The sequence below is a fragment of the Brassica napus genome, chromosome C9 (assembly GCF_020379485.1).
Source record: "Brassica napus cultivar Da-Ae chromosome C9, Da-Ae, whole genome shotgun sequence".
NCBI classification, from domain to species: domain Eukaryota; kingdom Viridiplantae; phylum Streptophyta; class Magnoliopsida; order Brassicales; family Brassicaceae; genus Brassica; species Brassica napus.
This window is the reverse complement of record NC_063452.1, coordinates 20,761,366-20,777,147: the sequence shown is the minus strand read 5'-3', so window position 1 is coordinate 20,777,147 and position 15,782 is coordinate 20,761,366. Positions and strand designations below refer to the sequence as shown.

Here is a 15,782-nt window from a genome sequence, read left to right as displayed (position 1 = left end):
GAACTTTTGAGGCTTGAGGTGTGGATGCAGAATCCAGCACTTGTCCTTGCCATGGCCTTTCTTCTTGCAGTGATCACACACCCAAACCTTCTTATCTTCTGGTTTGTAAGACCCCTTATTAGCTGTGCCATCAGCTTTTGTCTCAGTACCTCTGTGAGCTTGGTTAGCCATGGTGAGCTCCCCTTTTCCTCCAAAGAGACCCACTGATCCTTGCTCCTTTTGTATCTGTGCACACACCTCTTCAAGTGATGGAAGTTCCTTGCTCCTGAGGATGTGCTTGATTAGATCATTGTACCCTGGATTAAGGGTGAGAAGGAGTGCAAAGACCTTGTCTTGCTCTCTCCTTACATTCAACACATCAGGATCAACAGTCCCTGGCCTTAACATCTCAAGCTCAGCCCACAAGGATCCGAACTTCCCAAAGTGGTTATCAAAGATAGTGTCTTCTTGAATAAGAGTATTGATAGCCCTCTTGACTTCAAACACTCTACTGATTGAGGTTTCAAGACTGTTCTGGATGATAGACAACACCATGAGATCCTCCTGGCCTCTTTTCTTGTCTTCAGCAACAGCACCAGCAGCATATTCTTTGTCATCCCCTCCTAGCATGGTCTTTTTCTTTGGGTTCTTGCCCTCCTCAACTAACTCCCAGAGTCCTCTGCCTCCAAGAGCAGTTTTGACAAGCCTTGCCCACAGTAAGTAGTTAGTTCTCTTAAGGGTAACTGGAATCACAACCATCTTTGAGTTATTATCCATCAGAAACAGCTCAAGATTCAGCAAGAAAAGAGAAAAATAGGGTGATTTGCGGATGAGAAGCTCAAGAACAGTTCAAGAACATCAAGAACAACTCAAAAACAGCTATTATCAAGTGGGTAAAGAGAGAAATTTTGAAAAATAATCAGAGATTTGCGGAAGTAATGTTTGAGAATGAGTAGAGAATAAGGTTTCAGGAGCTATTAGGCTCTGATACCATGAAAGTTTAAGAGATTTAAGAGATTTAAGAGAAATCAGATTAAGAACATGATGAAAGAATAGAGAGAGAGACACAAGAATGAGAAACTTATTTCCTTAATTATTTTTGTCTCCACATACAATGGTTTTTATATTAACAAGAAACACAAGAGAGATAGTAAGATTTTTTGGATAATAGGGTATTCCAGGGGCTCCATCAGATCTGAATCCAAATTCAAATTTGTGTTCACACTTTAAAGTCAACACTCTCCAACAGCTCTTTTTCGTCTCAACAACTCAGCTTTTTCATGTCATAACTCAGCCACCTCATGTAACTCATCCGCCTCATGTCATAACTTAGTCACCTCATGTAACTCAGCCGACTCATGTCATAACTCAACCACCTCATGTAACTCAGCCGCCTCATGTCATAACTCAGCCACCTCGTGTCAATCTTATTCATGTCTTCATGTCAATAACTTTTTTCTTTCTCTCTTTGAATTAAGTGATGAAGTTGGGTTTATCCACCCCTCACAGTTCACAATGCTGGATAAAGAAGCAGGATCCTCCAGTGACGGAACCTCAACAAATTTATGGAATCAAGATCATAAACTTGGAATATCAACCGATATACTTATTCAATTATGTAAAGTTGCAAAACATGCGTTCCTGGCTGTATTTAACAAGTACAAACGCCATGAAAACGCATGTAGTAACGAGTCCCTTACCAAAAATATCTCATCTGAGGTCTCTGCATGTTCCCTACCTACTACACTTGAGAGAGAGCAAAGTCATGAAGCATAGCCAAGCTGTTTTGCTGTTAAGCTCAGACTTTGGAACTGCATGGAATGCCAGGTACTTAGAAAAATGAATTTTAGTTATAATTTGGCTTTGATTTGTTTCCTAATGTTTTTGCTTCTTAATCTATAGGAAGTTGATCTTACCGAAACAAAATCAACCCTTGGAGGCATTCACGAAAGAACTTCATCTTTCTAGGCTCATTCTTTCAAAGAGCGAGCCAAAATGGAGCCATAGGTCAGTCTTTTATGAAAGAACAAGAAACCTATCCATTAGAATCAGTGTTGCTCATAATATTTTGATTGTTATTGTAACAGAACGTGGATAATTAAGATGCTTTCTCGGAGTTCTTCCACGCCACAAGAGATTGTAACCAAAGAGTCTGAGCTCGTGGAATCAATAGGCGAGGTTTAGATCAGTTCTTGATTTTATGCCTTATATATAATGAAGGTTCATCATGAAATAAATATGGTAACTGGCTCCAAACCAATTACTATCGATTTGCAGAGATCAAAGATGAACTATCGTGCATGGTATTGATATACAATAGAAGTATTTTATTCACTAACCGCCCAACCACCCTCTCTTGATCTCAAATCGAGAGTCAAGCCAATACAATTCCTAAACAGAATAGGCCTAAGCCAAAACTTCCATGAATCCTTTCTAACTATGGGTCCTCTTATATATACTAAGGCCCAGTAACCATTTGTTCAATCAACTCTAACCGCCACTCTCCCCAGCTAATGCCAGCTCATCCTCATTCTGATCCTCGTCTTTCTTCTCGTCACTCTTTTTATCTCTTCTCTTCCTCGTGTATACGCACCAAGGCATATCAATACCCCCCTCGTCGAGCTTCAGCTTGTCCTCAAGTGAAAATGAAGGAAACTGCTGTTTAAGTTCACCCACTCTCAACCATGAAGACTCATGATCCGGAAGATGCTTCCACTTCACTAACACCTCCAAATATCCATTCTCATCGTATCTCCTATCTAAAACTTCATCAGGTTCAATCAGTAAATCATCTGAATCTGAAAGCGTAGGAGGTAACGGAGTCACATCCACAGAAGCTCCAACCACTGATTTCAGCTGAGAAATATGAAACACAGGGTGAATTCTCGAATTCTCAGGCAGCTCCAAGCGATACGCAACCTTGCCTATTCTTGCAACCACTGGAAAAGGGCCATAATATCTCGCTGCGAGCTTCTGAAACAATCTGCGACTCACTGACTGTTGCCTGTATGGTCTAAGCTTCAGATAAACTTTCTCTCCCACCTGAAACTCCAAGTCTCTCATGTGTTTATCCGCATTACTCTTCATAATCGCTTGAGCACGCAACAGATTTTGTTTGATAGAAGACAGCACCAATTCACGCTCCTGTAACATCGCATCCAACTCAAAGTTTTGTGTAGCGCCATCCTCATAAGCCAACAACGTAGGAGGATCACGGCCATATACCAACTTGAATGGTGTACACTTCAACGCTGTGTGATACGATGTATTGTACCACAACTCTGCCCATGCCAAATACTGCGACCAATTCTTTGGATGAGTAGAAGCGAAACAACGAAGATAAGTCTCAACACACCGGTTCAACACTTCTGTCTGACCATCTGTTTGAGGATGGAAGGCCGTGCTGAAACGCAATCTCGTGCCGGACAAACGAAAACACTCCTTCCAAAATTTGCTCAAGAAAATCTTGTCCCTGTCCGAGATGATTGATTTCGGAAATCCGTGTAATCTTACCACTTCTTTCACAAACTTTTGCGCAACATCCACCGCTGTAAAAGGGTGTTTCAAAGTTATGAAATGGCCATACTTACTCAACCTATCCACAACAACCAAGATCACATTCACGCCTTGCGAAACCGGTAAACCTTCTACAAAATCCATCGCAATGTCTTCCCAAATGCGAACCGGTAACTCGATTGGTTGCAACAGCCCTGCTGGGGATAACGTAGAATACTTGTGAGTTTGACACACATCACAAGCCGCTACGTACTCCTGAACTCTCTTTCTCATCTTCGGCCAATAAAACAACGCCTTTACTCTCTGTAATGTTCTCAAAACCCCCGCATGACCTCCCATCAACGTGTCATGACATTCCTGCAGAATCAATGGAATATGTACTGAAGAAGTAGGAATCACCAGTTTCTGTTTGTAAAATAGTCTCCCGTTGACCAAAGAAAACCCATTCTTAACCGTCTGACCAGTTTGCAGTTTATTACTGATCCCTTGAATCTCCCCATTCTCCTCAATTTCTCTATATAAATCTTGTAGCTGTAGCGTCACAGGAACAGTCATAGCTAGCAACAGTAACCCTGCTTCACCCTCCACTGAATGATCAATCCGAGACAATCCATCTGCAACTTTGTTTTCACTGCCCACTTTGTATTCAATGTCAAACTCATATCCCAAAATCCTTGTTAGCCAACGCTGGTAGTCCAATGTGATTTCTCTCTGCTCCAACAGATACTTCAGACTTTGCTGATCAGTACGTACCACAAAACGCCTTCCCAACAAGTAATGACGCCATTTCTGTATGGCCATCACTATTGCCATCAGTTCACGCTCATAAATTGGTTTTTGTTGCTCCCTCGCCGTCAACCCATGACTGAAGAAAGCTATAGGATGATTATTTTGCATCAAAACTGCACCTACACCAAAGCCAGAAGCATCTGACTCCACAATGAATAGTTGAGTGAAATCCGGAAGAGCCAAAACAGGTGCTGTGATCATTGCCGTTTTCAACTTCTCAAACGCTTGTTGTGGTAGAATACCCCACTCAAACTGATCTTTCTTCAACAGCTCAGTCAACGGTTTAGCAAGGCACCCATAGTATATTACAAAACGTCTGTAATACCCCGTCAAACCTAAAAACCCTCTCAACTGTTTAACTGATCTCGGAATTGGCCAATTCTTGACCGCTGCTATCTTCTTCTCATCTGTCGACACTCCATCTTTACTGATCACATGACCCAAGTATTCAACGCTAGCTTGAGCAAATGAGCATTTTTTTTTATTAGCAAAGAGCTTATGTTTCACAAACTCATCCAGCACTCTGCTGACATGCTCAATATGCTCCTCAATATTCCTACTGTAGATCAGTATATCATCGAAGAACACGAGGACAAATCTCCGCAAGAATGGACGAAAAACGTCATTCATCAGTGCTTGGAAAGTTGCCGGGGCATTGGTGAGCCCAAACGGCATCACCAAAAACTCGAAATGACTGTCATGTGTTCTGAACGCTGTTTTAGCAATATCCTCCTCTCGCATTCGTATCTGATGATAACCAGACCTCAAATCAAGCTTCGTAAAGATAGTTGCGCCATGAAGTTCATCCAATAACTGATCTATGATTGGAATAGGGTACTTGTCCTGTATTGTAGCCTTGTTCAGAGCCCTATAATCCACACAAAATCGGTGTGAATTATCCTTTTTCTTGACCAGTAAAACCGGACTAGAGAATGGACTGTGGCTCGGCCTGATCAACCCTTCTTCCAGCATCTCCTTTACCAATATCTCCATCACTTCCTTATGAGCATGTGGGTATCGATACGGTCTCACACTGATCGGCTTCGTACCCTCCTTTAGTACAATAGCATGCTCATTACCACGAACTGGAGGTAAGCATGTTGGTTTTTGAAAAACCGCATCATATGTCAACAACATCTTCGACATTTCAGGCGGAATTACTTCTTCTGCTCCCTTCTTCTTCTCCATAATCTTTAGCTCGATATCACAACCTCTGTTTTGAATGAGTAACTCCGGTAGCAATGTTTTGAATGACACGTTAGGAGCATGTAAAGATGGATCTCCTGTCACTTTCACTTGTCTTCCCTGATGACAGAAAGACCACTCATTCTTTTCCCAATCTACCGTACAAACTCCTAAAGTACGTAGCCACTGCACCCCCAAAATAACATCCACGTTGCCGAGGTCCAAAACTACAAAGTCAGCCTGAAAAGACATCGTTGGTAAGAACACCTTCACATTTTGACAAACCCCCGAGCTGTGTACTGATAAGCCTGTTCCTAACAACACTTCCCAGTTCGCATTATTCGTAGCCGTGAGCTCACACTGAGCCATTGTTGCTGGAGAGATGAAATTGTGAGTGGCTCCACTGTCTACCATCACCACCACCCTATTCATGTTAATCGTTCCTCGAACCTTCGTAGTCGTAGGTGAGGAATTGCCTAAAAAAGAATTTAAGGACAAATCCATCAACGTCGACTCAGAAAGCGCTGATTCATCTTCTAACTCCACCAACGATTGATCCACTATCTCCATTTCAATACCATTAATGACTGTGAGCACTTGTAAGGAACGATTTGGACACCAATGTTGACGTGACCACTTATCGTCACAAGTAAAACAGAGTCCCAACCTCTTCTTCTCCGCAATTTGACTCTCTGTTAACTTCAATTGAGGTCTTTGCGCCTTAATACCACTGTTCTTATCAACCGGTGTCACTGTTGTAGCTGGTTTAACAAAAGGTTGTCGCCAATGTTGTTTTGATTCCAAAGACCTCTCACGACAAACCATTTTATACACCGCGCCGTCTTCCATCTGATGAGCGGTAGCAATCATATCAGGAAGATCTACAGGCTTACACATATTCACCACTTCCCGCATCTCCGGAGTTAAACCATTCATGAAAATCCCTTCTCGCTGTGTATCAGTCAACCCGCTGACCTGAGTAGAAAGGTCTTCAAACCTATGAATGTACTGAGAAATCTTCCCAGTTTGTTTCACCACAAAGAATGGTTGACTCGGATCCCGTAGCTTCTCTCTGCTGAACCTTGCTATCACTCTGCCTTTGAAATCTTGCCAGCTCATGAAATTGCTTCTCTGAACCTCACTATTAAACCAACTCAATACATCACCTGCAAGACTCACAGACACAATCTCCAACTTCTTCCTTTCATCATAACCTCCAATTCTAAAATATCTCTCAGCTAACGCAAACCAGCCATAAGCATCATCACCCGAGAACGAAGGCAGTGCCACACGCTTTAACAAACCATCTCTACTATCATTCCCCGTATTTCTCTCATGACCTTCCTCCATCCTACTACTACGGCCAGGTTCCGCGTTCAGATTGTTTACCTGATAGTTGGGATGACGGTACGGTGGAGGACTTAGATCTGTAACTTACACCGCTTTCGAATCCTTCTTCGCGATCAATTCGCACAATCTCTCGAAATTGGAATCCATCTTCGCCTGCAAGTCGTCGTATCGATCGATCGATTTCTTCTCCAGATTTTCGATCTTCGACATCGTCGTCTCCTCCGACGAACGAATCGCCGCTCGAAACTCACTGTTAGTCTCAAATTGCGCTGTTGTGTGATCGCGCAACGTCTTGGCCAGTGATTCCAGCGTCACCGGATCATCGTCGCTCTGATTCCGTAACGCCTTCTTCATCTCGTCGTCGCAATTGTCTTCTCCAGAACGCTCAAAGCCGCACCAATTTGATAAAGAATAGAAGTATTTTATTCACTAACCGCCCAACCACCCTCTCTTGATCTCAAATCGAGAGTCAAGCCAATACAATTCCTAAACAGAATAGGCCTAAGCCAAAACTTCCATGAATCCTTTCTAACTATGGGTCCTCTTATATATACTAAGGCCCAGTAACCATTTGTTCAATCGACTCTAACCGCCACTCTCCCCAGCTAATGCCAGCTCATTCTCTTTCTGATCCTCGTCTTTCTTCTCGTCACTCTTTTTATCTCTTCTCTTCCTCGTGTATACGCACCAAGGCATATCAGGTATCACCGTTGCTGGTTGGTTTCCTACATGACAATCGAGCAGGTAAAATCATTCTCTTCAGATTTTTCAGATCTTTTTTGAACATATATGGTTTGTTTTAGGTGCTACAAGAGTTGAACAAATCTAAAAGGTGGGCAGGGCTGCATGTAGCTGATAGTTCTTGTTTCCATTATCGCAGAGTAAGACCCACTTTTATAACTGTTACAATATACATGAATGTAGTAACAAACGGCTCTCGAACTTAATCCAAATCATGTTTGGTCTTTGGAAGTATAAAGTACACAACGAACATTCTCTATACAATCTGGTCAAGTTTTCCATGTAGCTCACAGCCAATTTTTTTTTTATTATTATATTTTCTGCGTTAATGAGCAGCGGCTGATGCTCAGGGTTTTGGAGCCACTTAAGGTGAAAGGAAGCAATGCTAATGATAAATTTGATGCACATAAAACCTTGATGGTACGCTTTGTCTCTCTTATTTTTCTTTTTTGCTGAAAATGTGAGAAGAAGCTCTGAAAACAAACCTCTTTGCAATAAATGCGATAGGAAGAGCTTGATTGGAACAAAGGGTTGTTAAAACGTTACTTGGGACGAGAGGTATATGATCATCTTTGATCTTCCAAAAATACACATATAGTATAGACTGTAGAGATGAGCACCAATATCTTTTATCTGTGTGATCAGCAACGACTTATTTGAGCTGTTGCACTTTTGGTTTCTGCCGCAATCAGTTATCTGAAACCGGAGAGAGTATCTTCACGAATGAAGAAACTGGCATCTTCATTGGTAATGAGATCCATCTTCTAGAATCTTCTATGACCGTTCTTGATAACAAGTTTGAAGATTTCCGAGCTCAAGCACTGCATGCTTCTGTCTACATGCTTTGGCTGACAAAGGTTAGTATTGGTCTCTACTTGTCCAAATAGACTTGGAGAGTTTTTTTCGTTTTCGTTTTTCTTCTGGTGGTTGTTTTCCTCGCAAATCATCTGATGATTCATTTGATTTCTTATTTATGAGCCAGCATATTCCAGAAGTGTGGAGCATGCTTGAAGAGAAGCTTGGAACAGAGAAACTCAAATGTGTACTGAGCACAGTTGATCAAGAGAGACCCCTCCTTGCTTTTGCACCAAATTGATATTTTTGCAGCTAAACAATAACAACGATTATTGACTGATGTTGGTGTGATACTGTGAAGGACTCTCAACGATTTATTTACTGGAAATAAAAGTTTTCCTCTGTTTTAAAGCGAATAAAAATATGTTTGATAACTTTGATGTCCACATCAAAATAAAACATGTGTTTGTTGAAAGATCAGAGACTACCAGTTACAGGAACAAAAACGCAGGATACCAAGAACGCTTTTTTGTATATTAGAAATCTGTTAAACAATCTTCATAGATCTGTTTAATCTGAATTATTCTCAGTCACACACGACTAGAGACGGACCAATTTCTAATCTCACAAAACAGAAACACGAGCTGCACACAAGGTCACTCGTATTTCTTCAGCTCTCAAGAACAAACCTCTTGCTCTAGCTTTTTCAATCTTAAACGGCTAACCTAGATCTACCCAAAGTAATCAGGTTAAATACCCTTAACATAATATTCTATCTTTCCTAATATTGTGATAAGCCCAAATCTTCCAGATTTCCTTTGCTTCACGCCAAAGTAATATCCTGGAACCAATGAGACACTGACACGTCATCGTCTCATAACTGACTTGTAACCGCGAGTTACACATCCATCAACTCGTGTAACACCTCCTCTGTTTCACGATCCGACAGGCTCCTTTTCCTGAGCTTACATTCTCCCCCTTTTTATCTGAATGTGACAACCTAAGCATCCTGCACTGGAAACAACCACACTGTACAAATATCCAAGAGCATGGAGATAACTAGAAAACTTAAACCACTAATCATGAGCTTGAAAAACACATTCTTAAATAAGTTGCAAATACGGTTCATAAAAAGCATAGCCAATACACATAGTCTAAGTCTTAGATGCCACAAAATAGATAACATCAACATCACACTTTCTAAAGAAATTTAGATGTGGCACAGTTGTTATTCAGAGACGCCTCAATCCTCTTCCTCGTCTTCATCATCTCCATCCTCCTCCTCGTCTTCATCAAACGCAGGATGAGGGACATAGTGCACATAATCTCCCCCTGCTTAGGTGCACATTAAGAGAAAAACATATTTGTTAGACAAGCAGCAGGTAAAGATATAAAAACTGTACAACTCCCTTACTCCTCAGGCGAACTCGAATGGCTTTGAGGCCAGCAATGGTACGATTGATGTCTTCTTCAAGACTGGCAGCACTTGAATCTGCTCCAGACCCTCGACCGGCCTTAATGTCCTTGACGACCAATTTTGGAGTTCCCGCGAATTCATCATTTAGAGTGTCAGGAGGTATAGTACGCTGAAAGAGAATGACATGCTGAATCAAGGTAGGAAACATGATGCAACGAGTCTTCTCTGTCGTAGTGTTTCCTGCCATCGCCATAATTTGATCGTAGACTAGTTTTCCAAAGTCGAATCCATCATTATGATGGAGCAAGTAGACAAACCTGAGACGCTTCTGATTCATAGATGTGTAGTTCATGGTAGGAATCCAATTCGAGCAGACGAGTTTGTACATAACCTGATTTGTAGCGGTGAGATACTTCGAACTCATATTCTCCCATCGCCTTATTCTGCCGTCAGTGAGAAAACCACAAACTTCATCAATGCTTTCTTCCATCCAGTTGGGATCTTCTTCAAATCCAGGAATGCAGTACAGAGAATTAATCAGACTCGGAGAGAAGTAAACAAGAGAGCCTCTGACATACACAGCTACACCATCGTCTCGTTCCTCAGCCTCGGGGAGATTAGCAATGAATTCTCTTACCACATTCGGCTGATAGGGATCAATATCAGTGAGTGTGTGAATCAAACCTGCTCCAGTCACAATCCTTCTGACATTAGAGAGATTATCGTCCGTGAGAGAGAAACACTGCTGAGGAATGAACTTCCGGCCCCAGAGGTATTTGTACCGCTCAGTCGCCGCCATTGAGAAGAACTTTCTGGTCATTGGCATTCTTTGTGGTCGCATAAGATCTGGATAGAACTGAGCTTTAGTTTGATAAACATTCTGACTCTCCGCATATCTCTGTTCTTTGGAGCGATTTTCAGGAGTATCAGCTGCAACCGGAGCTTCACCGGGGTTGTCGTCAGAGGATTCCTCATCAGAGAGAGACTCACCTTCCGGCTCAATGTGCTCCGGCGGAGGTGCAGTATCACCGGCTGAGACACGACGGCGAACCCGCTTTCGTGAGGATGGACACAAACCCGAAGGGATGTCAGAAGTGTTCATCGGAGCTGTCTCGAAGACACATGGCGGATCGGACTCTACATTCTTCAGCTTTGAGAGCCGCGAGCTTCTTCTTGCTGGTTGCATGTCGCTAGAGAGAGAGATTGATCGAGTGCGCCGGCAAGGGAGAGAGAGTGTGACACTTGAGATCGGCTGAATCATTCAAGCCACAAGTACCAACCCTAAGCACACTCACAAGGCCTGTTAGAAAACACAAAAATAGGCCCAAGACAAACGACCCAGAACTAACGAATGAAGGACTCAAAATCAAACCGTTGCATTTTTTTTTTATTAAGTTTTAAAACTACCATGTACAAACATAACTTACGTTTGTGAGAGAGAGAGTTTGTGTGACTGATAATCACGACCTTGTGAGCAATACATCACGCAAAAGAAACCGTATCTTGAACAAACCGCCAGAAGACATACTCAAGGATGCCTTTAGAGTCCAGAAGAGAGCTACAGAGATTGCTTCCCACTCGTACTAAGTCACCAAGAGGTTTTAACAGAAATCAGAGAGACCAACCCAAATCTGTAGCTATTTCTCAGCCGACTAGCTGTCACAGACATGATTCTACTGCACAACTCACTCACACCTTAGCTCCTATAGCACAGTCATATGTATGGTCTGGAAACACAGTGTAGACATCTTGTGGGTCTATCTCTCCAACTCGACAGACAGAGTAAACAATTTTTTTTTTCTTTTTATCAGAGTCTGTTTATCAACTCAAATGAGTGAGACAGTTGTCAATACTATAGACAAATTGGGGCAACACCTCGCTCCAGGCTTAGCTATCTCGAAGAGTTGACATCAACCCTGCCCAGTCTGGACAGTGATCGAAATCAAAGTCAGAATGTTGTGTCATCTAGCTCCAAAACGAGTATCCATCATTCCGGGCCTTTCCCCTTTTTTTTTTATTTGCATGAGATACGATATTCTCCTTCTGCCTATTTTCACTCAGTCTCTGCTGTGTTTCCTCATTCAATCCAGACAGTGATCAATGCTCAGACCAAAAATGTTGCAGCATCCTGGTCCAAGATGAGTGTCTTTCACCAGCGAATCAAGTGACTGTACTATTGAGAAGATAGGTGGAGTAAGCTGCACAATCGAACTTGTTGGCTCAAGGTTTTGGGGTTGTGGTGACATATCGACAAGCAGTAACACATATATACAGCAGATCTCCTCTTCTGACAGGACTTATTCAGAGATTCACAATCCCTAAGGCCTTTCGAAGGCCTAGGAACGTGTTATAGTCCAGAGGTTTGGTGAATAGATCAGCCAGTTGTCTTTCAGTTGGTACATGCTCCAGGATCACAATTTTCATCTCAACCAACTCTCTCACAAAGTGATGTCGAATGTCAACATGTTTGGTACGTGAATGCTGAACCGGATTGTTAGACAAGTTTATAGCACTCATATTATCACAATGAACTAGCATAGGATCAGAGATGATACCATAATCCACGAGCATTTGGCGCATCCACAGTAATTGAGTGCAACAACTCCCCAGAGCGATGTACTCAGCCTCGGCAGTTGATAGAGAGACACGGTTCTGCTTCTTGCTATGCCAGGCTACCAAGTTGTTTCCAAGGAAGAAACATCCACCTGATGTGCTATGTCTGTCGTCCAAGCACCCTGCCCAGTCAGCATCACAGAACCCTGCAAGATTCACATTAGTTTCAAAGGTATAATGTAGACCAAAATCCAATGTACCTTTCACATATTTGATAATGCGTTTGACAGCATTCATATGTGATTTCTTTGGAGAGGCTTGATATCATGCACAAATACCTACGCTTAGACATAGATCAGGTCGACTCGCAGTAAGGTACAACAGACTGCCTATCATGGCTCTATAGAGTTTTTCATCGACCGGTTTCCCATCAGCATCTCGCGACAGCTTTGTAGTTGTGCTCATCGGAGTATTGGCTGTCTTACTCGTCTATATCCTAAATCTCTTAATAATATTTTTTGCATATGTGCTTTGTGATACAGTGATTCCATCATCAAGCTGCTTGACTTGCAGTCCAAGAAAATAGCTTAGCTTACCCACCATACTCATTTCGAACTCCTTGGTCATAGTTCTAACAAACTCATCAACCATGGACTGAGAGGTTCCTCCGAATATGATATCATCAACATAGACTTGGATGATAAGTATGTCTTTTCCATTCTCACTAATAAACAAAGTTTTATCAACTCCTCCTCTTTGAAACCCAACCTGAGTCAGGAACTCAGTCAGTCGGTCATACCAGGCTCGGGGAGCCTGTTTAAGTCCATATAGTGCCTTTTAGAGTTTGTAGACATGATCAGGGAAGTGAGGATCCTCGAACCCCTTAGGTTGTGTGACATAGACTTCTTCCTGTAACACACCATTAAGGAATGCACTTTTCACATCCATTTGATAGAGCTTAATCTTCAGATTGCATGCCATTCCGAACAAAAGTCTGATCGACTCTAGTCGTGCAACTGGGGCAAATGTCTCATCAAAGTCCACACCTTCGATTTGTGTGTAACCTTGTCCCACAAGTCTGGATTTGTTTCTGACCACGTTCCCATTTTCATCAGTCTTATTCTTGTGGATCCATTTAGTGCCAATGATGTTGACACCATCAGGTCGTGGAACTAGTTCCCATACCTGTAACCGATCAAATTGCTCAAGCTCCAGATGCATAGACTCTGTCCAAAACTCATCATTTAGTGCTTCCTGAAGTGCTTTAGGTTCAATCAAGGATACAAAACACTCGAGTTCGTTCATCTCAACTATGAAGCACGCAAGCTTGACCATTTCCTTGAAGTCAATCTCCTTCTTCCTTGTGACTCTCTCGTCAAACACTCCACCAATCACATCAGCAGCAGAGTGATTCTTATGTACTTTAGCTTTATCCAGATCAACATGTTGTTCCCTGGTCTGATCATCCTCTCCTTCTGACTCGTCTTTGATTTTTACCTCAGAGGATGATGAAGTTGGCTGTGTGACACACTCAATTTTCTGAGTTACTCGTGCTTGATAGAATCTGATACTGTCATCAAACACAACATTTATATTATCTCCAATGAACCTGGTGCATTGATTTAACACTCTGTATGCTGAGCTGTTTGTTGAATATCCTAGAAACATCCCAACGTCACTCTTTGCATCAAACTTCCTGAGATGTTCTTTATCATTCAAGATGTAGCACAGACAACCAAAGACGTGCATATGACTGAGGTTTGGCGTATTTCCCTTGAACACTTCATATGGAGTATTTTTTGTGTTAGGCTTGACATACACGCGATATATCACATAACACGCAGTGGCTATAGCCTCTGCCCAAAAATCGGATGGTACACTGTTTCCACAAAGCATAGCTCTAGCCATCTCCTGTAGTGTCCTGTTTTTTCTTTCCACTACTCCATTTTGTTGACGAGTTCTGGGAGCTGCATACTTATGTTGGATTCCTTGACTGTGACAAAATTTATCAAATTCTTCATTTTGAAACTCACCTCCATGATCACTCTTGATCTGCACTATGCCGCCTTTTTCCTATTTGAGTTGCAAAGCCAGAATACGGAAACTTTCCAATGCATCAGATTTGTTCCTCAGGAAGTCTACCCAAGTGTATATGGAGAAGTCATCTACAAGAACAAAGATGTATCTTTTTCCAGCAATGATGTCTGGCGTGATTGGTCCCATAAGATCCATGTGCACCAGCTCCAGTATCCCCTTGGATCTGATCTCAGAAATCTGTTTGTGATGAACCTTAACCTGTTTTCCCTGACAGCAACCTCCACACACAGTGTCAGTTTGTTTCTCCAGTTCTGGAACTCCCCTGACAACCTCAGCATTGACCAGTCGGGTCAGACCATTAGTATTCATGTGTCCGAGTTTTTTGTGCCAAAGATCCAACTTAGATTCTTTAGCCGAGTAGCACAAATGTGATGGCTTCCACATATAACAGTTGTTTCCAGATCGCACTCCGCATAGAACCACATTCCCTATAGCATCGACAGCTCGACATTCTTTGCTGTTGAAGATAACCTCCAATCCCTCATCACACAGTTGGCTGACACTGATGAGGTTTGCCTTAAGACCATCCACATAGAAGACATTAATGAGTCTAGGTAAGACAGCCTTGTCCAATTCACCCACACCTCGTATCTTTCCTTGACCACCATCACCAAAGGTTACTTTGCCTCCTTTGATAAACTCTAGCTTCTCAAAGAAATCTTGATTTCCTGTCATATGTTTTGAGCAGCCACTGTCAAAGTACCAAGGAGTATCAAACTGTAGGTTGGAATCAGAACTTGTGTATGCAACGTTGCTCACTAACTCAGTTCCGGTAGACAAGGTTGCAAAGTTGCAGATGATAGGTTGTTCTGCATCATTGCGTAGTTCATTCTTCTCAATGTGTGAGACAGTAGAGACTCTCTGTTTGTAGTTCGGGTACAGATCTCGCTTAGCTATCCAAACATGACCATACAAGGATGGTTCCATAAAGCAAAGATTCCTTCTCCAGGCTCTGATTTCTTCGGAAGTAGCAGAATCTGACGCTATGACCACGCTTTCCACAGAAGTGACATCCATTTCCTCGTTGCGTAGTAGTAGTCTTCTTCATGTTTCCACTTTTCTGATTATCAGTCTGAACCTTTGTTGATACTTGGATTTCTTTTTCTTTCGAACTACCTTTCACAAATACAGTTTCTTCAGCAGATTTGGATGCAGAGCCTTGAAAACTCAATCCCCAACTGCTGGTAGGACACTGACCAATGGTGAGAAGATGATCCAGAGTTGTTGTGCCAATAGTGAGCATTCTTACTCTCTTGAGATTTTCAGCGAGTTGATTTTCAAGTAATTTGCTCTTGTCCATCTCCTTGATCAGTAGATCATTCAGATGACTTACCTTCAGCTCAAACTGCTTCTGCACCCT

The 15,782-nt window shown here is 42.2% G+C and overlaps 1 protein-coding gene across 1 annotated transcript; it reads left to right on the top strand.

Annotated features, from left to right (window-relative positions):
• Positions 1-7,548: 7,548 nt before the first annotated feature.
• On the top strand, positions 7,549-8,656 carry LOC106416896. The gene is made up of 6 exons (XM_048767745.1): positions 7,549-7,563; positions 7,623-7,700; positions 7,897-7,980; positions 8,068-8,118; positions 8,253-8,417; positions 8,543-8,656. The coding sequence occupies exons 1-6, from the start codon at positions 7,549-7,551 to the stop codon at positions 8,654-8,656; spliced, it is 507 nt and encodes a 168-aa protein (XP_048623702.1).
• The last annotated feature ends 7,126 nt before the right edge of the window (positions 8,657-15,782 follow it).

Bases quoted from the DNA above. Each gene is read 5' to 3' on its own strand.
- LOC106416896 (XM_048767745.1), top strand. The intron at 7,701-7,896 runs GTAAGACCCACT...GTTAATGAGCAG, and splicing joins CTTGTTTCCATTATCGCAGA to CGGCTGATGCTCAGGGTTTT. The intron at 7,981-8,067 runs GTACGCTTTGTC...TAAATGCGATAG, and splicing joins ATGCACATAAAACCTTGATG to GAAGAGCTTGATTGGAACAA.